Raw genomic sequence first — 24870 nt, 5'->3', positions numbered from 1 at the left:
TATGAGCGTATACACATCTGAACACACCAGACTTTGGTTTCTAAATAATATTTTCCATTAGAAGGAACAAGGTTTCCTTGGAGAAATCAATAAATAGCGCATGCCAAGAGCAGGGGACTAAAAAGTACAAGCCTGGAATACCTTCAAGAAAGATTTGCTGAAGAGTGGTGAAATCACATCCAAAGGACAGGATTATGTCTAAATTCAGCTTCCGCTCGCCAAATTTAAGATAATGTAAACATCAAAATAAATAATAATAACCATCATAATCTACTGAATGAAATGGAAAATGAAAGTCCGATAAAGAATAGGATCATTTACATAGTTTCAAGGTTCTTCTCCAAAAACTACTCATTAATTTGAAAGAAAAAGCGAGTAGAGAAGACCAGCAAATAGCTCAGTCCAGTGATTAAAATTTTACATCACCGTTTCTAATCAAAACTATGTGTGCAACGTACACTGTATTACATCAGTGCTGTTTTTACCAAAGGTCCATGAAATGAATCTGAATCACAGGAGAATATTACAGTAACGCAGAGTGAGCAGTATTCTACAAAGTAACTGCCCTATAGTTTTCAAAAGTGCCATGGTAATGCAAGTTACAAGAAAAGAAAGAAACTCTGGGCTTGGGACTAAGGAGTGTGGGAACTAACTCTTTTACATGATTTCTATTCTAGGTCTTTTTGGCATAAGGATATTAAAGGAACAAATGATAAAACTTGAATGAAATCTGAAGATTAAATGGCAATAATGTATCAGTGTTAATATTCTGATTTTTTGCTTATATTTTAAATAAGTAGGAGGGTGAAAAAATACCACATTTACGAAGTGTGGCAGTCATTTTCATAGAGATTACTCTCTAAGTAGTACAGTAAAGGACACTTACTATCTAAACATACCATACAATTTATCAAACAGTAAGTATACACCCCAACATAACATCTTCATAAAGTTTTATGTAGCTGCTTTTTAGTACTAAAACACATTGTAAAACCTTATATAAAGTGTACCTTATAAAACATTCGGACATGGAAATTAAAACAGGATGACACGGAATTAAACCGATTCCAGGGTCACTGTGCACCACTTCACTGGAGGTCTCCATGAAAAGAACTGGCCAAAGGGGAGTGAGTCTGGCAGACCTATGTAGACAGCTTGAAAACGGAAGAGGCAACGGCAGTGAGGGAAGGAAAGAGACCCAAGCAAGGAGGCTTCTACACGGCTGAGGAGTGACCTGCTTTGTGAGAAAAGGACGGCTGATGCTGAGCACGGCTCCAGGTGCTCTGCCTGAAGAGTAATGGCGCAGGGACAGAAGAAAAAGAGGTGAGGAGGAAAAATAAGAAATACACAGCCTTCTCGGCGTATAGCAGTCACCAGGAACATGACTTTGACAGAGCTGTAACAAGCAGGAAGGGGAAAAGCTAACGCACGGCCACGGGCAGCTAGGAACCATCGCTACTGCAGACAAGCGCAGCGCCCGCCCCGACGACAGCGCCGTCAGCGCCTCTGCAGCAGAGCCCGGGGCGAGCTCCGGGTGCTGCGTGTCCACGGCCAGCGATCGCGAACCCTAACGTGACTGCCTGGCAAGGAGTGCAACACCAACGTCATACTGCATAGGGTCTGATGGGAGAGCCATTCTGCTTCTAGGTAAGCTGTTATTAAATTGATACTACATTTGGTAAATTGTTATTAAATCAGGAAGACTTTTGTCCTAGAAAAGTCCACAGGGCAAAAGTAAATAAATAAAACCCTGTCACTGGAAAGATAAACTCCTGGACAAACAGGAGCACTGTTGAGAGTATATGAGGCAATACATTACAGTTTTCCCCAATGCACAGAATTTGAGCAAAAACGTTAACAGTTAAAGTTTAAAGTGAAATGCTTGTGTAGGTGCTGGGTCCAATCCCTGGCACTGCTTCTACCCCACTAAAACACTGCAATGGGTTTTCAAGCCAACGTTTAACTATATATACTTGCTTTGTGCTTAGGAAATACTTCTACATGGGAGTCAAAGTTTTGAAGTAAAACTTGAGAACTGTTGTATTCAACACGAGAACCAGGAAGGAAGGAAAGACAGGACACACACACCTAACCATCTCTATTCACTTTCCTCCACCTAAATGTACTGCAACAGCTTCACTGCCATTCTGAAGGAAATTGGTATTTTCCTCTTAGCTTTCATATCGTTACATAATGCATTCTGTACCTCAATAACCCTATTTTAAGTAGGCCTCTCTCCCTTACCTTAGAAGATGAAGAATCACACTCCTGACATATCCATCCATAGCCTGTTTGTTTAGGAGACTTTTTCAAAGGAGGATCCAGGCAGCCAAAGTGGTAGCAGAGCCTGCATTCATCACACCTGCAGGGTAAACAGACTTATGGTGTATCTAAATACTACAAGGACAATCTGTTTCAAAGACAAACATGAGCACTGTCGTACACTTCAACTTTAACAGTTAATTCTATCCTTTGCTCACAAGATTATTAAATTAATATTTATGACAAAACATCTTTAACCTGAAATGTTTTAGAATAGAAGCAACCCTAATACAATTCACAAACAAGTACTATTTGAAACAATCTGATGGTAGAAATGTGAAGAGCGTGTGAGTGAACGCATGTGTATTCATGTGCTCAAAACTGACAACTTTTAACATAAAGATTAATCATGTGTCTCTTACTATAAAAATATTTCCTGGTATATATAATTCAATGATCATACATTCAATCTAAAACATTGTATTTATTTTCAAAACTTCGTAACTCCATAGAATTACACTAGGCAGCAATCAATGCCGTCCAAATTGTTTCATTTGCCTCTTTCCAAGTGATAGTAGATGTAGATGAATTCTCTAATGGTTACAGTATGCTAGCATAATCCACAGCAAATAAAAACAATTACAAATGTCAAATAACAGAATACTTAAGTATACAAAACGTTAAGAAATCACAATTAGCATTACTGTCTGTCACTTTTAGTGCATTTGTTTTCTCAAAGTACCTCCTAGTATACTGAAAATTTTATACTGTTTTGATAGTGTCTCACCACCTATGATGTACAAAATCTAAGAAAACTACCATACCTATTCTTCGTTTCAGACAATCTCATCCTGCTGACAATGAAGAAAAATGTGTATTATTTCAGTGTTTGCAAAAGAATCTACATCAACTGGAGTAACAAGACCAAAATTTAACAATACATAGCAGATGTATTCAACTTAAGAGAATGAGCTATACTCATTTTCTTTGTGCTTTTCATCCAAAAATAATTTTCTCAACCAATCTGTCAGATTCTCTTTATTGCTTGTCTCTTACGGATTTAAAACTCAAAGGACTCTAAACCAAAAACCCAAGAGGAATAATTTAGAAAACACGTATTACTTAAGTGCAAAATTACTATGAATTAACCTTTATTAGGAAAATAAGAGCTATTCTTAAACACTATACAAACTGACTTTAAGAAATCATCACAATAAAGGAATCTATAAATCTGTATTTTCAGTAAAAATTTCACATCATGATGTTAAAAAATCAATCACTGAAAGACTCATTTTGGAAATCCAGAGTTTCAGAAAAATCAAGAAACTTAGGTAAATTATCCGGTATAATGAAGTTTAAAACAGTATATGTCAATGTTTGTGCTTTTTTTCTCTAAAATTTATTCTTTATAAAGTGTAGAGATTTCTTTAAAAGTTTTAGACTCAAGAAATGAACTTTAAAATGTTTCCTGTAATTCTAGCTATAAAAACAAATAAAATCAAATACAGCTAAGGACTTCATTTACTAAAGCTAGTATTTCACACAAACCGTCAAAAATGCATTTAAAAGGAGTTAAAGTGTTAATAACTGTGTTTTAGCATTAAGACAAAATGTAGTATGTAGATAACTTCAAATGTAAAATAAAGATAACAAATGACAAGCTTACACAAGGTCAGGGTCTTTCTCTATAGGTCTTATTTACCTTTCAATAAAGATTTCAGTTATTTATAAACATGGGTATGAGAGTGCATACATTTCTGAGTTTATGAGAAGGTTCAGCTTTCTAGAAAGCTAAGGGTGTACTGCTTCAAACATGAAAGTAAACTTCAAAGATCTTCAAAGGGAAGTCTAAATGATGAAACAAATATATTAAATAGTTTATCTTCGTCATGTTAGGGTCATCAGCGTGAATTATAGATGCTGCTTTTGATATCTGGAGGGAATGCCATTAATGTGCTGTTTTGTTTCAGTTCTTATATCCAACTTTTCCCAGGTCTTCAGGGTCTTCACCTGCTTGGAAACTATCACGTTGCGTCCTGACACTGTCAGTGTCATTTGTCTAAGCATAATTTTCCCAGGAACACTTCTTCTGGGTTTGGAAGCCAGATCATGAAAACTACTCATATTATTCAAACTGGAAATGGAAAGACAGGAAGATGACAGCTTGCACTGAGGTATGCAGAGACTAAATTTTGGCTGTTAACTATAGCTTTCTTCTTTAATCTGTTTTCAGATAATGCGCCGTATTGTTCAGACTGCTAATAAACCCAGCTCTTGACAAAAGGAGAGTTATGGTATTAATTTTCTAATTTACATTACATTACAACCAAACTGTTGCATATTTACCTTGTAACTTTGTGAGATAATTTGTGAATTATTATTTCTAGCATATAACGCAAAAAAAAACCATCATGATGAATGTGAAAGTCAATTGTAATTCATTGTCATTTCATTAATACCGGCTACAAATTTCCATCTAATAAATTAAGAGCAAGTTTGTTACACTGATATTGTAACAAACTCCTGTTTTCAATTACTTTTAAAGTCAAATTATCTTTCAAGTCAAGAAATAGTGAAAAGGGGGTAAAGCAAAGTTTTATATGATAGCTCTGTCAGGAGATAATTTAAAGTGCATGTTGTCTGGAAATACTCTAAGCCTTACTGATTGATCCTTTCTTAAGTATACCTTTCCAAATGACTCATTTGACATGTGTTTTTCATGGATCCAGAGAAATGAGGGTGATAGGAAAATTCGCTAAGGTTCTCAATCACTTGTCAATAGGTAAAACTGCAACTCCAAGAATAAATAACAAAAATAAATGTTAATAATCTATCAACTTCCAAACTACAACAAAGAAAAATCAAAATGGAAATAACATGACCTTGTAGTCACTTTAATTTCTACATTTGAATACTAAACTAAAAAGAATCCATAGCTTTGTATGCTGGTAACAATAATATCCTGAATGACAGAAATCAACTCTAAGAGACTTTGCAAGAATTAAAACACCACAGAAACCTAAGAGATACCACTAAAGGATCCTCAAAATGTAACAACAACGTAAGTGGTCAAAATAATGGGCTGTTTGGTTTATTTCCCCTATACACAAAACATTCTATAATCTTTATCAAATCTTATTCATCAAGAAGATCTGTGTTGCGATTAAAGTCCTGAAAACCAGAGCTCTCATATGAATCTATAATCATCTACTACTTAGAAACTGTAATCAATTAAAGTAGGTATTAAACAATTTTATTTATGATCTCTTCCTCATTAACTAATATATACTTGTAAACATAATAATTGCAGCACAATACATCATAGATTGTTAATAAAAAATGATCAAAATGTTTTTATAAAGCTTAGAGAAAGAACCACTGACCCACAAAAGTATGAGGATGCAGCACAAGAGTTTATTAAGTAACACAAATGGCTAATAAAACAAATTATTATACCAAGAGCACATTATAAGATGGCAATGTCTTAAAATATCGAGATAATATAAAATTAATCTATAAATTAACACTGAATTTTTAAAATAGAATTCAAACTGGACACTTAAAGCATCTTTATAGACTCTAATATCCTCTGTGCACATTAGCACTACAGGACATTGTGACACTTAAAATTTTAAACAACGTAAATGAATACTGTTTAGGAGGTAAAATGAAACCTGAGGGCTTGATTACTTTCCTCCTAAAGACAACTTCCTAGATACTGGTCTTACACTGGATACAGATACAAATAATAAAGCAGCTTTATATGGTCCTTCACACATTCATTTAACAAAACGCAGTGACCAAATAAACACAGTTCTGGATGTATGCAAAATACTTCTTTTGCATGTGATTAAGACAAGAAAGAAGAAGAAAATGCTTTCTCTTCCTAAGCGCTATGATGCACATTACAAGCAATCAATCTGGTATCTACTGACCACTGACAATATGCAAACAGGTAAAAGAAAGAACTGACTTATTTCTTCCTGTGCCTTAGTACAGGCAAGTAGTGTTCTAAAGAGTTTCTTTAACTCTCTTAATTTCTGATTAACAAGTCCATTAGGAACTAAAGTAAGTACTTTTTACAAACTAATTAAAACAATAAACACATCTCCTATACAAATAATTTATAGCCAGATGAGAAGCCAAATTTCAGGAAGAAACAAAATCCATAGTACATACTTAAAAAGGGTTGTACCTTTTTGATGAAGTTGGCCTTTATAAGATAACCATTTTTTAAGCTAATAAAATACTTTACTTTGATCCCCTCAAAGTTGTATAAAGCAAAATAAAGAACTGTCTGAAAACATACACTATTACAGCTCTTAAACTTTTGTAAAATTGCATTTTCAGCTTGTCATGTCTAGCAGAAAAATCAAAACGCTAGTCTTGAATGTTAGTATTACTCAAATGAAAACCTCAGTAGTAGCTCTAACACTTCACAAAAGTCTATGCACCAACAGTGATGGATTATTTTATTTAACGGTGGCCAGCTATTTCAACAAAACGTCTTAACAGATGAGGCAAATAAGGACTGTGGCCCTTTAGTTAAATGACTTTTAAAATAATACAAGCTTGCAAAAAATTCTGCATTCTACCAGTATTAGAATAACAATTCACACCAATAAATACAATATTTTTATTCCTTTCAATTTACAACAATTAGTGCAAATCACCTACAAGAGCATTTTTATACAAAATAATTACACATTGTCTTTTAAATCATATTTCACAAAGGGACCAGTGAAGGACATGAATCTATTCCATTAATGTCACTATAAACTTCTATCAGGCAACAATTAATGAATAGCTAGTAAGGAAGAACTAAAAAATATCTTTACATGTAAATGTATATTAATTGAGAAATATCTGAAAAATTATCCAATCTAAATCTGTATTTTACAGCCACTTAAAGAATGGAATCAATTCAGTTAGTTATAGCTGTAGCAGTCAGATTGTAAGATTAGGATTGAAATTTTTTAAAAATGAAAGAAAGCACTTCATATAAAACTCTACCTTAAGGTCAAGTGCTCTCATCACAGCATGAGAGAATCAGCCCTCTCCACCCCTGGAACACATCTGCTCGTCCCTCGATGAACTGACCTCCATCTGCTCATGCCTCTGGGAATTACCAGCAGTACGACCTGCTGCAGTGTTCAAGCTGCACATCACTTTGTATCTCCTCTCCCGTAACTGACTAACTATACTCTAATAAATAACACAGACTCTGACTTTACAGTGTAAATCAGGTAAAGGAAATGGTGGCTAGGGGTCACCCTCATTTTATTTACAAAGCCCAGCACAAACATCCACCTTCACTACACTGTACGATATGTACCTACAGAGCTGTGAATCCTGCTGGCAGGCCTAGAGAATGCCCTGGAGCGCACTACGGGGAGAAGGCCTCCCTTTTCAGACAGAACTGCTTGTAAAGCATGCGTGTCTCAGAGTATAACACTAATGCTATATAAACTTGCAAAGTGCTGATTCTGACAGGAGAAAAACTTCTGCCTTCACCGGCCCTGCAATTCTAAGCTGACTCTCTTAAACAAGTTCCAATTGTTAGAAACTATTTCAGAAAATTAAAATGAGTTTTAGAATATATATATTCTCCTCTGAAGCATAGCCCTCAATTTCTTGAATAGATTTTGATGCAATATTCATATATTATCATGCTGTGACTCAAGTAGACACGCTGGGGACTTATGTTTATAAAATAAGTAAATGTTTTTGAAAAGAGTGGTTTCATTAATAGGCTATAAAAAGGAAACAGAATACCGTGAATATTATTAGCTTTTGGTCAGTGTTGTTCACACAGTAAGTACAGAATCAGGTAATCATTCAAGAAATACATGAATGACAGTGACATGTAATTTCTAAACTTAAAATGGATAAAGACCCAAGCTACATTTTGTTTTCACTTTCAAACATAACCCTAATTTTAAGTCCTTTTCTTGAAACAATGAAATTAGTTAATTGTGGACAAAGGCTGTGTTCTGTGATTCATCTGTGCACTCCAATGCTGTTCTCCTAAGTGTAAAACATTTAACTGAAGTTATGAGAATAAGGGAATTATATTTTCTGTGTTGTAGATGAAATGGATATAAACTCTTCACCAAAGGGATCTCATAAGAAGAGTAAGTAACACTCCTTAGGAATTGATGGTAAGGTAAGGCGATGGTTGTTCTCCAAATGCTGCTGCTGATAAGCCAAACCCACATTACCTAGGAATTTCTTACACATGTAAATTTTCAGTTTGCACCCAACCACTACGGAGATCAGAAACTCCAGAGGAGGGAGGAGGAGTAAGGTAGGGAGAGAAAGGACGTGGCGGAGGCTCGAGCCTCAACATGCACTGTATAAAAACCTTCCCCGTGATTTGGATGTGTGATAGTCTGAAACCACAATTATTTAGTACCATGTCATTCTTCTCATATTTCAAAAACATTCAATTTCCTTCACAGTATTTAGTGCTCTCTTTTCCTATTCTGTAGGAAATAAGCATGAATTACTTCCCGTGTCATCTTCTCTTACATATGTCTGTGAAATATGAACCACTCTGCGAGTTTTCTTACGCAAACATGTTTTCTTCTGAGTAACAACTGGAACATCTACGGACTGGGGGTAACTGTGTACTATGGAAATACAGGAATGTTGCAGAGATGATCAGAAGAAAAGGTTTCATTCCACACCCTTCGAAAGTTCTACATTTTTGCAGAATCCACCATCTTACCAATTATGCATCTGTAACATGTGACAAAGATCTTAGGGGTACATCAAATATGGAAGAGCACATACACTACTGAAATCTGTAAGACAGAAAATGATGACTATGAAGTATTCTAATTCGAATCAAGGTGAAAAAGATTCTGATTAAGTGAGATCAAAACCACAACCCCTAGTGATTTCTCAGAAACAAAAAGCCTAAGATAAAATAGTCACTACTACGTTGGCCTTGTCTCCCCACACACTGACAGGGCTACAGCCTAATGTACTAGCATGGCCCACTCAGACGCCAGGAATCTGTCGTATTTCTTAAAACCACCTGTATCTCAGCAATAATAGTAACTACCAACTTTTCATAAGCTTAAATAGTGATCATTAGTCTTTATATTCTTAAAAAACAGTGATTTTGCTACAGGTTACTGATATCTTTCCTCCAATGTTATGAGACCTTCAATAAACTAATCTGTGCATATGTAATTATACATACTTTACTTTTACTAAATATCCAATCATGACTATAGATTATTAGCATACAGAAACTCTATAATTATACTTGCGTTTGATTATCTATACACTGCCTACTCTAGTCCTAAAGTTTCAACAATATTCAGTTGCCACTATACCTGAAAAGTCCAAAAGCACATACATAAATCAGGAAATTCCAGGAGATATGCTGACAATTTACATGCATATGTGCACTTCAAAGCAGCGAACAGTCTCTTCTAAGTCAGTTCAAGACTGAGTGATGGAATATTCAATGTGTTTCTGTCGTTGACTTAAAACTGGATCATTAAAGCTTGAAGATCAAATTTTAATTCTGTAAACCTCTGGAAAGATACAGATGTTGATGATCTTTCAGCAGGCAGGTTGTACCATCAACAAGCTTTGTATGTCCCTCATTTCATAACTTCGTATTTGAGGTTGAAACAGTAAAATTACTCTGAGCACAGAGAGTTCATATTAAACAAAACAGTAAGGACTGAGTAAACCTGGGTATCTCTAAAAAATACACAGAGATCAACACAGATATATTTGTATTCATAAACTTAAAACTGAAAGCTGTAAAAATGTCATGCTGATGTTAATGCTTTCGTACTAGGAATAACGAGATAAAAACAGAACGTCACGGGGTTCACAAGTCTCTCACGGAAGCAACATCTACTGTGAGTCTGCAGGTGTCTCCCAGCGCGGCAGCGCTTCGGATGTGAACGAGCACGGTAAGCGGACAGGACAGGGCAGCGGACTAACGGAAAGCATCGCCCTTCTTGCTAGTCACCGGACTGTCCGACAATAGGGAGAAACATGTAACGTCGCCTTTAAGTCCCAGAAGTTTCCATAACTCTTCAGAGAGTCCAAACACTGCGTCATCATTTGCCCAAGAAGCAAGAAGGAAAAACACTGGATAGGACAATTCTGAAAAGACATTTATGCAATATTTTCCAACAATGCACATATTGAGTATTTCTGATTAGTGCCAAAGAGAAAAAGAAAAGCAAGGGAAAGAAGAAAATCCACAGAGGCAAATTAACTGCCTTGTCAGACTAAGTAACAATCCCGTCGATTACGTTCTATCCAAACCTGCCAAGTAAAGGCAACTTCCTGCAGGGATAAGCTCATGGCAAAGACAAGAGGGCTGTCCTCCTTTACTGTATGTACTCTACCGAGAGCAATCCACACTCTAAATCACATTTACAAAAGAGGTTTCCAGGGTTGCCTCCGAGGATGAGCAGTGGCAGAGTTGGGTGGGTCTCATGAAGGGCATCTACACAGTAAAGTGATAAGAAAAGAACATTAACATTTAGAGATCAGAGCAGCTCTACACTACGTCTTACGAAACATTCTCATTATACCACAGCAGATTCAAGTAACATACGGTCTAGTCCAGAGACAGATAACCGGAACCTGAATGCCATGATCTCGTATAGCTTCTCACTAAGTCTGTGCTGTTTTATCTTTTCAAACACTGAGTTGCCTCCTCTTGTATTACTATTACTATTTCTATTACTGTTGGTTGTCAAAATACATCTACTGTACCAAAACCAAAATATAAAGACAAGGGTTTGTATTCACAAAGAGAAAGATATATCTGATTAATTTTTAAAATAGTAGTATGCTACTTTTTCACCGAACGTAGCAATTTAACAATGCCTGAGAAAGTATGTGATTTGAGCTAAGAACAGCAAACCTAACCAGTATGTTACAGGACTGGTTACATTCAGACAGCCTCAGGGAGGGAATTTTCTAATATTTATCCCTGGGCTTACACCACCTTCTTCTTTGTTTAAAGATTACATTAGAAATGTTTGGTTACCATTTTTTTACAACCTTTGTATCCTTATTTTAAGAGAAATTTTAAGTGTTTCATGGTTAGAAGCAACATTTCAACTGTGGTAAACATAAGATTCTTACATCTATGTAGATGAGGTGAAACTGCAGTGTAAGGCACGCATCAGAGAACAAGTTCAATTTGCACCCTTAACAATTAGAGATGTGTTTAATGCTTCCAAGTTCCATTGAGAAAAAGAAAGTGAAAAGTGGCACACAGACAAATAAAGCGCTGCTGAGGAGAGGACCAACCCAACTGAGTAACTCCAAAGAAAGCAAAAACAAAGCTGCACAAGACAAAAATAATACATCGTGAAACAGTTTTCAAAGAAACACTATAATTATAAATACCTTGAGAAGAAAAAGAACTGAATTCTAAGGTGATACATGCGAACGTTTCTCGTGCTTCAGGCTCTAAGGGAAGCTCAGATTCACACAATCTGAATGTGGGAAGTGCTCTGCTGGAAGGGTAGGAACCACTGGAGAAGCATAATGCAAGAGGAAGCAAGCACGTCATTTGTAACACACGTTATAAATTTCACCAGGGGTCCAAGCCAGTCTCTCAGCCCCGCTCTCGATCTCTCTGGCCAGTCTTTTGCTTGCTGATTCCTTGGTCTGCTCGCCCCGGCAACTGACACCACAGTCTTTATACTGAGCCCCACCTTCAGTTCTAAATTTTAATTCTCAATGACCAAACTGATCAGGCTGGGTTCAAACTTGGCGTCTTTCTGCCTCGGCCTCCCAGACTGCTGGGAGGACTGGTGCACAACACGCTCAACGCTTAGTCCCCAGGAGTACCGAAATAAGCAGCATACTTTGCTTTGGCTTCCGTCTCCTCAGGACAAGGGACTGCAGAATTTTAAAGTAAAGACCAAATTTTGGTTGGCTTATGAACCTGGCAAGCTTGCTTAGAAATTAACATAGAAAAAATGGGCTTCACTGATACATTCCTGGATCAACATATTCTCCACGTTCACAGCTGGAACTGTCCGCCAGGAGCACGTGTCTGCTTCTGCAGTCCTAAGAAAGTCGCATCTCTTAGAGCAGTGCAGGGTGGTGAGCTGGTGTGCTTAATAATTAGTACATAAGCTATACACGTCAGGACGGCCTAAATTCAATCTCTAGTTTCAGCACTTAGGGCGAGCAACTCTAAGCTTTTTCACCCATAAAGTAAGAATAAAATCCATCTGCTCTGTAAGGCTGTCGTGAGGATAAAGTGAAATGAAATACGGAAAACACTATCACAGTGACGGGAGCACAGGGAGGCCTCAGTAAATCTTGGCAACTACTGTGAAGGCCGGGGACTGTCAAACACTAGAGGATTATTTTTCTAGGCAAGAAAATTATATTTTAGTACATTACAATTTCTGTAATGTAACGTTTCAGATAATACAATTTAATATGTAATTGGAACAATTTACATCACACATCATTTGGGGCCTTTGTACCTTAGTTACCTCAGGAGTAACATGCAGATACACACATCGCATAAGAAAGAAGTAAATGAAGTAACATATTTAGAGCTGAGAGCAGAGACCGGGACATACTAAAAACCTACGATTAGCGCTATCAAATTCCCAGTCCAAAAAAATACTTAAATAAATTATTTTCCGTGGTTCAGTCACAAATGTCTAAAAAATGAGCTCTTCTACATTATTTCTTAATATCCATCAACTCTGCAATTTGTATCCAATGCTAATTTTAAATTCATTTCACATCTTCCTCCATTAAGTATTACAAAGTTCACACATCCAAAGCAATACAAAACCCATACATGCATAAAGCTTGTTTAAAACACTGAAAGACGGTTAATTTAGAAAAGAATCAAAGAAAAGGCGGAAAACATAAGCTAGAAGTTGTGTGTCACAGTGGCCTCGTATCCATGCATCAACATTTTTAAGTAAGGCCCGCCAACTCCCTTGGGCGGAGAAACTGCCGATTTCTGACCGAACGCCTCAAGCAGGAAGGGTTTGAGTCCACCTTCGGCAGAAGCTTGTTCTGTCACTGCTTAGTACTGATGCTGGACAGATAGTTCAAATTTCAGCTGCACGCTGAGGTTACAGACCTCAGGTTTCTTTGTAGAACTCTATGTTGTTTTGGAATCCCTGAGTTACAAAAGTTAGAAATTTTCAGGAAAAAATGAGGTTGAATGCAATTTTACAGAGAAAATGACTCTGAGGTATCTTGATTCAAAGGTCATTTATCTAGCCAAGAAAGGAACTGTGACTAGAGGCTGAGTTTTTTGAAATGATTATTGTAACCATTAATGTACATAATAATCTTGGACAGTGAGCAATATTAACATACTGCAGTGAGAAGTCAGTCAGAAATTGCAAAAATAAATCTTGCTGAAAAATAAATGAATAAAACAAGAAATATTTCATTGCAATACATGGCTGAATTACAAGTTTCTACTCTAAAACTGAATACCTCAGAAATACCACCCTTCGCTATGTAATATATACTACGTTCAGGCTTCTGTTTTCTTTATACAAATTATATTATTTGACTACGTTTCATTTAATTGAAAATAAATTTAAACATTCAAATAGTTAGAACACTTTCCATAAACATTTGCAAATCATACAAAATTGCATGAAGTTTTGTAATATTTTGCTATTGATTTTAAAGTCAAAGACTGTTATACAGTAAGAGTGAAATGTGTGAAGCAGGTCAGCCGTTCCCATGTATAAGAAAATCATCAAATTACCTCAATTACAGGAGAAAAGTATACAACTAAACATTTTTTATATAAATTTTATCAGAATAATACCTTAAAAAAAACTCAGTGGCATGTAGGCTTCCTTTATTTATATATTATGATGGAAATTTTCTGATATTTTAGCATCACATAATATCTAATAGCTAGATTTTTTAAATGTCATAAACAGAATCCCTTAAAATTGTGAATAAAAGTAAATACACTAAATACTATAAAATTATAGGTGATACCGTATGTGTTATTTTTGTAAATGTAATTTTATAATGAACAAAACTTCTTAAAAAATGTAAACTTCTACTTATTGCCCTAAAAATATATTTAAATTGAGACTTTGCTTTCTTAGTACAATCTCAGATTTATAGAAAAACTGAGCAAGTGAAACACAGATTCGCATACACATCCTCCTCAGCACATACATATACACCTTTAAATGTCAATGCTCAAGTCCTGCTTTCACCTCAAGACCACTTCGACAGCTCGCGGGCAGGGAAAGCTGGGGGACATGGTAGGCAGAGGTAGAGGAAGAAACGAACACGCTGTGACTGAGAGTGTTCCCGCTCCAGGTGCTGATGCAGTGCAGTGATGCGGAGCAAGTCACCGAGCCAGGTGCAAAGGCATCAACAAGGACCTTCGGGACGTAAGGAAGGCGAGCGGTCAGGGGAGAATTGCGCTGGCGGCTCATCAGCCTCCAGCATGATGCACCTCGGGTCAGGGAAGGCACTCAAATAACAGCTCACGACACAGCAGAGATAGTTATTCTTAAAGAGGTTCAAACTTCAGGTAAAGATTTTGTATAGCTCCCTTCTGAGTTCTCCCAGCTCTGAATTTCTGGTACACTAAGAAATTAAATCGGGATTTAAAATGATCGGACTTACTGTGCCCCAAGCTAATTCCAAGGGGTCACTGGGCAAGGCGGAGATGCAGCTGCACGCACTGAATAACCGACACTAAACCCGGCGCCAGGCTGCTCTCAGCAGTCACTCTGAATCTGCCAGCGCTGGCTTCTGGTAACCTGCTCTCTGTGCTGGCGCTCACACTGTCTTCTCCCAGCCACACCGCTGTCATGTAAGGACAACAGGTTTAAAAGTCTCCAGGGTGACGACTGTTGGGGCAAAGTACTGTCAATGAAACAAACAGGCACCAACAAGAAAACTACTGAACTGGCTGAAATGATGTTGAGAGTTCTTCAGTGCCACGGTGATACTCCAGGGAACCCTTTGTGGGAAACACAAGCAAACACTGACCAACGCAAGAAACGCGCCCCCTGGGGTTCCCTATTAACCCCCGCAGCTGTCAATCGAAAGCTCCTGTCAAGCTCTTCTAAATGGTGGTAAAATCCCACACATCTGAACAATTCTTAGATACAGCTCGCTTGTCAAGTCATGTAATTTTCTTCTCAGAGACACAGAGCAATCAAACAGCGCTGCCAGGACATATTACGGGGCTCCTGGGCTCTGCTGAGGCGGGCACTGTACGAAACGATATCTGAACTCAAACAATGCCTGGCTCCATTTCTCCCAGAAGCAAGGTCCCTGTGCATATTCAAAACTCTGGGATACAAGTGACTGGAGATATACTTGACAGCTACTCATGGGAAATTAGGCAAAATCATGATTTTTCCACAGGAAACACAGATGGTCCAAAAGGCTGTCATCCCAGTTGCACGTTACCCGCAAACGTCCATACGTTCACAGACTCAAGAACTAAAGAAAAACTAAAAAGCACTAGAAGGGACTTTGCACTATTAGGAAAACCAGCTGATGAAGGAAAACGTCCTTATGTGAAACGGAGCTTACTACAAAGCACTGGCGAACAGGAGCCTCTTGGGGATTCTCACTGGTAAAGCCCCAACCCTTCCAGAGCACAGCCCGAGAGCTGATCTTCACGTCAGGCAGAAACCATCTCACCAACAAGAGAAAAAGCTCAATTCCAAAGGTAGTAAGAAGAGGGTTAAAAAATTTAAAAAGAAAAGAAAGAAACACCTAGACCAAGGTGAGATTTTATCCCCTATCCATACTCTGATGAGGAGAATCAGACTGGCCCGGCCCACTTTCAGGGGTTAGCGGAGGCAGCCCGAGTCCAGTCGGCCCTGGTCACACCCTGCGACTCGGACTGCTCCCGGCGGAAGCGCGGGACAGTGGCTCCCGAGGGTCCCAGCGGTAACCCACAGGCCCTGCAGATTGGACAAGTAATTCAGTTAGGGATCTCAAGACTGGGGACAGAAATTCTGGACTATTGAGCAGCCCTAATAGAATCACTAACATCTTTAAAAAGAGCAAAGTATGAGGAGTCAGAAGCAGGGATAAACAGAGGAAGTGACCACACAAGAAAGAGCTTATTAGTGTGATGTAAGAAAGGGGTTATGAACCCAGAATGCAACTCACCTCCAACGCTAGAAAAGGCAGTCCTCCAGAAATGTAAGGGGCCCCGCGCGTGGTGGCACACGACTGTAATCCCAGCACTCAGGAGGCTGAGGCAGGAGGATCATTGCAAGTTCTAGGCCAGCCTGGGCTACATAGTGAGCTCAAGGCCAGCGCGAACTGCATAGCGCGACTCTGTCTCAAAAAAAGACCAAAAAAACTATATATATAAGGGGAAAAAACAAGCCACTAAATTTGGGTTGATTTTTTGTAGCAGCCAGGGGAAACTATAAACACATGTACCAGCTATGATTCAAGGGAAGATTTAGGAAAGGAAGGCGATTAGAAGAGGATCTATCGATGGTGCAGGCCTGGAGGGAAGGAAAGCTATCTCAGTGGAAAAGTCGAAAGTCTTGCCCGATCTCTCCTCAAAGCAAACGCTCTAAGGGCCGTATATGACCCATTCTACACAGGACACAAAGAAATCTCTTGATGAAAAGAACAAAGGCAAGTGGGGAAAACATCCTCCGCCCCGAGCGGAGACCCAGACGCCATACCAGTATTTTTAAAGGCTCCTGCCACCAGGGACGGGAGCGTTACGCTCTCCTACACCAGCTCTGCCGCACATACAAAGCAGGACACAGCTCTGTAACAAAGAGGCTGACTCCCTGAAAAGTCCCACACACGAGGCAGTTCTGTTTCTTTGAAGCCTGAGGTCTCTGTCAATAAGGAAACCTGACAACCCCCTTGTCTCGTACCACTAGGCCACCGAACATGGTTACCGAGTACCAGCAGTCCGTGCTGAGGGAGAGGGAAGAGGAAAGCAGGGCTTCCTGAGGAGCACAGCACACAGAGAAGGGAAAATCTGAGAGTTTAAACACTGAGGCAAACAGCAGAGACACCTGTAATTTCCCCACCTTACCCCAACAGTGCAGAAATCTGAAATCCCTGGCACACTGACGACGGCAGTACACTAGGAACAGGACCCCAACTCAAGTCCAGACGCGCTCTGTACAACTCGAGCACGCTAGCAGCCAGCCAGCCAGCCAACAGGAACGGGGGCGGGGTGCACCCTCTTCTATGCGTCAATAACCCGCTGTCCAATTCATGATGTAGAGCGTCCAATCAAGTTATGAGCCACAGAGCAAAGCGGGGAACAGAGGAAGGGAGGGGCCTTTTTCAGCCAAAAAGCAACTTCCGGTAAAACTGAAGGAAAAAAGTTCTGGTATGCCATTTCACTTAGAAAATTCTAATACTGCTAAGAATGACAGATATCAGAACATGTTTTCTGACCACAATGAAACTGAAGTAGATTTTATTACCAGAAAATACATGGAAGATATTTCAAGTATCTGGAAATGAAACACCTTTCTAAATAACTCAGGAGTTAAAGAAGTGACCAAAAAAAGTAGAAATTTAGACGCTAAAACCGGAAAGCTATTTTGCTGGGCCAAACTGTATCACTGATTTTAATAAAAACTGTACTTTTTTATTAAAAGTACAGTTTTAATAACCGCAGGAAAAACAGAGGACTTCGGGAACAGACTGTCAGACACAGCACTACTTTTTTTTCTTTCTGAGACAGGGTCTCGCTATCCAGCTCAGCTGGCCTTGTGCTCACTTTGCTCCCCAGGCTGCTCTCACGCTAGCAACGGCCCTCCTCCCTCGGCCTCCTGCGTGCTGGGATGACAGGCGTGCGCCACCACGCCTGGTGCAGCACTACTTCAGTGTTCCCAGCCACTGCCGCTACCAACACGGCTCAAGGGTCACCTTGGGAAGAACACGAGCCCTCTCACTGGTCTGTACCTCACACGCAGCGTCTAAATGATTCAGTTTACCAGCAGCCCCACTCCAACATTTAACACCGCTTTGGCAAGGACAACTGCCTCTCTTCCGTAAAAACCCCAGGAGCCAATGAGTAAGTTCACCTACACAGAAGGGGACTCTGGTTTTATGACCACATAAGGGTAGCTCTAGTACAGAGACCTCAAAAAAGGTAAGCCTTTGGACTTGGACGAGTAAAAGCATAGGCATTTATATAAAAAGGACGTATTTAGAGTTTGAGGTACCACTCTGCCCTTAATCTTTCGTATTTCCAGCACCAAGTCTGGCACCCAGTGCAACTGAATATACAATGAATATGTGATAAATGAATGAATGGTTTTCAAAAATTTCTCCGAACAGCTGAAACTTCGCACCACAAAGGGCAAACCCAAGCACCAGAGAAAGAATTCTTCAGTTCCTCCGTTCCCATAGACTCTGACTTTCTGACCACACCTTCACTACCCACTCACACTCACTGCTGCTCATTTAGAGGGGTCAGTACTTAAAAGATAAAAACTAATCTTTCAGCCGTTACCAAATCTATGTGTGGCTTTCATCCACAGCCCCGTAACTTTACCTGCTGGAAATCTGTAATTCTACAAGCCTAAAAACAAACCCTGCAATGGTCTATGGTGTTCACCTTCTGTGCATCTGTCATGAAAAAATGAACACAGTCACTCATCTTCCTGCTACTGGTCTACCGCCCTCTCAGTCCTTCAGCTCCAAGTCAGCCAGCTTGGTGTAGCAGCCTTTCTCCGCATCTGCTCACTTTGGGCTCATCATCTGCAGGACCCCACATGGCACGGCGTCCCCTGGACGGTGTGCACGTCCATCAGTCGAGGCTCCCAGCCTCCGCCGGAGCACGCATCCGCTGTCACCCAGGCCACCGCAGCGCGCTCTCTGAAGTGCTGTGCCTGTGTCACCCCGCGCCTTCGGGGAGTCTCGTTGCTCTCAAGTCTCCTGCCTGAATGCAGGCTCTCCTCTGCGTGTTCTCTTACAGAACCCTGGGCTCCTACAGCCCCACGCTGTGCACTGACTCATGCTCCCTCACCCTCCTGAAGGATCTTCCACCTCCCTTGGCAATCCCCTAAAACCTACTCATTCTTCAAATTCTAACTCAGGTTTTATTTTGTCTTATATGGAGACTTCTCCCTTATCCTTTCTGGAGTATTTTAGGAATGATCTCATGATCTTCTAAATTCTTACGACTCTAATGTACTCTCTACATGACTTTTTTTTTTTTGGCAGTAGTGGGGATTAAATGAGCACCTTCCACTGAGCTACATCCCTCACGGCCCCCACCCCCACTTTTATTTTGACACAGGGTCTCTCGCTAAGTTGCCCAGACTGCGCTCAAACCTGTGGTCCTCCTGCCTCAGCTTTGCAGGAATGTATCATCATGCCTAGCTTCTACATGACATTTTAATGAATGAGTAGACTAACAGATTTCAATATCTTGTTTAAAAAATTACAACACAGATCAGAATGTAAGTCTAGTAAAAATATACAATCTTATTTTTTAAAAGAATGGAGAAAAATGCCATTTCTTTACAAATAAAAGCTTCCAAAGAATGCTCAAAGAAATCTTCAGTCAGTAATTCTTAGTGCTCTACATGAAACTCAACTTGCCCTTTAAAAAGCTCTGCATTTACAGACCACGTCACGGTAAGATCCCTGACACAATCAGGCAATGCTGTGGTCCTCTGATAATGACTTAAACGAGTAAGCAGAAATGTGGGTCTGAACGACTTCAGTCACTGAGCAGGAAAGTTACTGACTCATCCCAGTGATTCTGCCCTTCCTAAGCCCATGTCCACGGGCAGCGGCACTGATCTACTTCACCGGAGAATTACCGGAAGTACCCGGACAGCTCCATTTACAGCAGAATTCCTACGCTCCTGCAGAGAACATATTTAAAGAAATTACATGCATGTAATGTAATCAAGCACTTCTCCCAGAGCTCACCCGGCTGTGATTTCTGAGCTCACCTACAACTGTGGTCCTTGCCTTCACGCATTAACTCTGCACTGAAATAACAGTAAAGGGGCTGGGGATTTAGCTCAGCGGCAAAACGCCTACCTGGCAAGCGCAAGGTCGTGAGTTCGGTTCCCGGTACCGGAGAAAAACCAAAAAAAAAAAAAAAAAAAGGAAATAACAGTAAAATAACACACAGAGAACGCATGAACAGTTCTACAATAACTCCACACATACGGTCACAATTTAATAGCACAGTCATAATAGTTATCAGTACCTTTCTCAAATTTATGTAAGTATTTTAGGAATATGTGAACATATGTTCACATTTTTTGGGAACATATCAACATATGTTAAGTTACTTCACAAAAAAATGTTTGCAGAGTACTGAATGAAACCTATTAAAGAAACCATGAACTAGTCATATACAGTTCAAAGAAATCGTAAAAATTAGAGAACTGACATAGTATTTGCGAAAAGCACTTTTTCATATGTTTATACAATTTTTTTATATTCTTTCACTGAAAAATGACAAATAGTGTACAACAAAACAAACTTTAGTTAAGTAACAGGATTCCTTTGTCTATGATAAAATTAAATATAACAGCCAATTTGGATACTGTTTTGAGGAAAGATATAATAAATGCTGACATCACAGTTTAATGTTCAGATAACATTAAATATCTTTTAAATATCTTAAATATCTATTATTAAATATCTTTTCCCAGCAAGAGAAGACAGTTTAGGAGAATTCCTTCTCTGAAAATATGTAAGGTTTTACATAGAAAAATCCAGATCTGACAGCAAATAAATCTTCTAAAATTTCTGGTTAGTCATTTCACTTCTTTAACTGCCTCTAACCCTAACTCTGCTAAATAATAAAATTAGTATAAACTATATTTGCAGTTGATTAAAAATATAACCAAAGACAGAGACAAATATCATACCTCTATTTCTTATCCTACAAAACTACAGGCTAATCAATGAAACGTGTGTACATAGGTTATCTACACAATGTAATATACTATCAAAAACACTGCAATGGCTATTACCGCATAACGACTAGGAGAGTTACCCCTCCAATGGCATTATGTGACAGTGGCTCATACTAAGCAAACACAATGAGTACGTGGCCATCCAGTATAAAAAATACTTAGGAAAACTATTAAAATAATCGTGATAAAGACAAAGGAAAGCAGAGGTGAAAAAGCATGTGCCAAACCTACTACCTAACAGGCACTGCTAGACATTCGGAATTGCTTTTTAATAACACGCGCGCCAGCCCCAGAGGCTGCCTGCGTTTCCTTATTTACTAGCACAGAGGCTTCCTGCGACCGAGATACCTGACAAGAGACAGCGTGTCTGACTGACACCAACAAAATGCATTCTGTTACCAAAAATTGTTTCGGGGGGGGGGGGGGGAGCTAACTCAAACATCAAAACAAAAAGATCTAAGAAATTTACCAAGCAAATACTTGTTACCCTAGACCATTTATAAAATGTAACAGTACTACTGTAACGGTGCTGGATTTTAAACAGATGTGAGTGTGACAACTTATCCTGAGGAAATGTATCTGAAACTGATCACCAGTTACACGGAGCCGACCAAACCAGGTGACTAAAACGTCACAGAATGAAAGCAACTGTTGTCACTAAGGGCAACGCACAAGTCCGGTGACACGCAGCAACGTGACCCCACCAAAGACTCCACATTTGAGTGTTCTAGAGGAAGAGACTGGACAGTTACAGCAGAAGCTCCAAACGGCAACTCCAGCGATAGGGGAAGACACTGGAGTGAGAGCACGGAAACAAGCAGTTCTCTTAACAAGTACTGCTCACAGGGCACGGAAAAATAAAAACATGCACTGTCTCGTAAAAGTCTCTTCTATAGGATACAGTTACTGGAGTAACAATGATACAGAATCTACAGACACAGTGTCATACTGAACACGCAGTCAAGAGGTCTTTACTCCACGCCTAACTAACTGATTATGGGACCTTCTGTAAACCGTTCACTTAAAACACGACTCAAATTCTGTAGCGTGCCAAATATTAACTGAGTTTTCAGATACGAAGACAGATAAAATTCATGAAGGTCAGAAGCTGGTGGCAGGCGGGGAGAGGGGAGCAGCTGAACGAGTGTCAGACTCTAAAACGATGGCGACTCACTGCAGTGGCCAGCACTGTCACACAGCCCTGTGCGACTGCAGAGGACGCCACCCTGATGTCATCGCGACAGAGACCACCCACAGAAGGAGGCAAACACGGGGCCTCAACCTGGCTTGCGCTTTCTCCTGAGGGAGTGAGAGACTTAAAAGTGGTTTCGCTAAAAACTGCGACTCTTCGCGTGGTCCTACACATGCCCAGTAGGTAACTAACAGGAGAAAAAGGCTTGACCTTCATTTCACAAAACAGTGGGTCAAATTCTTCTCCGCTTCATACAGTCACGTTAGGAATTTAGGGAATGTCTAGAAGTTGGCCAAATGAGGTTTAGAATCCCTGAATTTACTTGGCCTATTCCTTACCCTTCAAGACTGGACAACACCAGGAACCTTCAGCTGCGCTCAGAATTTCCACTGCCCCGAACCTGGAGTTACGTTGGATTACAGCAGGGCTTCGCACGACGCGCGCCCTCACACCCAGAGGCTGCCTGCCTGCCACTGACCTGTCCCCCAGATGCAGGATGTGCCGGGACTGACTGGGCACTGGCACTGATCCCTGAGCGCGGCCCTCCTGGTTTTGCGGGTGGGCCAGTCCGATGCTCCGGCTACTGCTCAAGCCGGAGCTCTTTGCTTATTTCTCCTTGCTTTCCAATGGACACCTCTGCCTGTAAGTCCGGGTCACCACCGTTGGTTCTGATTTTACTGGCACAGGCGTGCAGCACAGTGGTCACCTTTCTCGTGGGGACACAGCACATGCACGTAACACACTCCTTTCTCCATCCACGCCCCCTCCCTCCACCTCTTGGTTCCTTTCCCTTATGCAGAAGACCTAATGTACTATTTCCAATTATCTACTTTTTGTTTTGTTTCTTATATTTTGGATATTTCATGTAAGAGAAACCATGTAGTATTTAATCTGTGTTATCTCGTGTATCTTACTTAATATTATGATCTCAAGATGCATCCATTTTCTTACAAATGACTCACATTTATCCTCCTTTATGCCGGAGTAGTAGTTCTTTGTGTACAAATGCTACATTTCCTTTGTCTATTCATCTGTCGATGGACACAGAGGTCGCTTCCAGATTACCTATTCATACCTATTATGAACTGTGATTCCAATTCATACCTATCATGAATTGTACTGTTACAAACGTGAGTATATATGTACCACTTTAATATCAAATCTTCAGCTGGACCCAGGCTAGTAATTCATGACAATTACTATTTCAAATGGGTAGACAATCCTTGCTTGAAAAGGAGAGAGGGCTAACACATAAACAAGAGAAATAAAGTAATGTTAAAATTAAGTAGGAATTTACCAACAGAGAATGTGGGAAATAAAATACGAAGCAAAAGAAAAAGTACGAACAAAGGTATAGATGAAGTCAGAAATAGTATGTCAGGGAATCCAGTGGCACAGAGTAAGAAGAGTGGATAAGTGAGAAGGGTCTGCATACTCCTCTTGACTGTTAGGACTTAGGAAATGACATAAACATGACGTAGATGGAAGCCTGTGAGATGCATTAACTAGAGAAACGAGAAGCTACAACAGAAATTTTAGGTTATCTCCAAGAGCTCACATGAGACAGGCAGGTGTTCATGAGGGCAGCGGAATAAAGACGCAGAGGAAGGCGCAGCTCACTGTAAGGTTTAGCAAACCCTGTCAGCAAAGCGCAGGCCACTAAGGTTTAGTAAACCCAGCCAGCGCTTTGTACACTGAATCTGAAGTGCTGCAGAAAGTGTCTTAGGAAAGGGAAACGGCCTGAGATGATCGAAATGGAGGTCATCGAAGCTGTGAATAGCTGGAAATGAAGACGAAAGGATAAGACTGAAGCCAGCTGCAGCCGGCCTAGAAACCATCTTATAAATCATGGATTTACCTTGCAAGAAACAGGAAGACTCGGGACAAATTTAAGTAACTCGTTTTTAGTAAGACAACTGGATAAAAACTGGAGATGCTCTAACTACAGGAAGGCCCAGGTGACGGTAGCAGGAGACCGGTAAAGTGTGTGAGCATGGGTACCTCTGTTCTGGTAATACTCACAGCACTTCTGGAAGTGGAAACAATTATCCCCACTTTATGATGAGGAAACTAAACCACAGAGTTTAACCGGATTAAAGTCATATTCGGTAAATGCAGGACAAACATCTGAAACTATGTAACTTGGCTTCACAATTTAAGCATTTAAAAAATCCAGTTTTTAAGCACTATTTTGCTATTGATAAGAACTTGAATAATAAAACTGCACTAAAAAGTCAAGAGAAGATGGTATTTCACAGCGATGGATGTGCACCCATGCTTATAGCAGCACAAGTTGTAATTGCTAAACTGTGGAAGCAACCCAAATGTCCATCCACTGAGGGATGGATAAAAAAAACTGTGGTACTTTTATATAATGGAGTATTACTCAGCTATATAAAAAAGACAAACTCGAGACTTTTACAGGTAAATGGTCACAACTAGAGACCATACTCATGAGTGAAATATATCAGACCTCCACGTGTAAGCAACGTA

At 39.7% G+C, this 24870-nt stretch overlaps 1 protein-coding gene across 18 annotated transcripts in view; it reads right to left on the bottom strand.

Moving 5' to 3' along the window:
- Positions 1-24870, bottom strand: part of Phf14 (PHD finger protein 14) — a gene marked incomplete at its 5' end in the record, with an annotated part of 271885 nt that overhangs the window by 154231 nt on the left and 92784 nt on the right. For 16 of the 18 annotated variants that reach the window (XR_001234651.1, XM_013515972.1, XM_013515964.1 and 13 more), the window contains 1 exon segment: positions 2245-2362. Coding sequence is in view for 16 of the 17 variants with exons in the window: in XM_013515972.1 (XP_013371426.1) it covers positions 2245-2362 (118 nt within the window). 18 annotated transcript variants of the gene reach the window in all.

This window comes from Chinchilla lanigera, unplaced genomic scaffold, assembly GCF_000276665.1.
Source record: "Chinchilla lanigera isolate Chin_1 unplaced genomic scaffold, ChiLan1.0 scaffold00031, whole genome shotgun sequence".
NCBI classification, from domain to species: Eukaryota; Metazoa; Chordata; class Mammalia; order Rodentia; family Chinchillidae; genus Chinchilla; species Chinchilla lanigera.
This window is presented reverse-complemented; position numbering and strand designations above follow the sequence as displayed.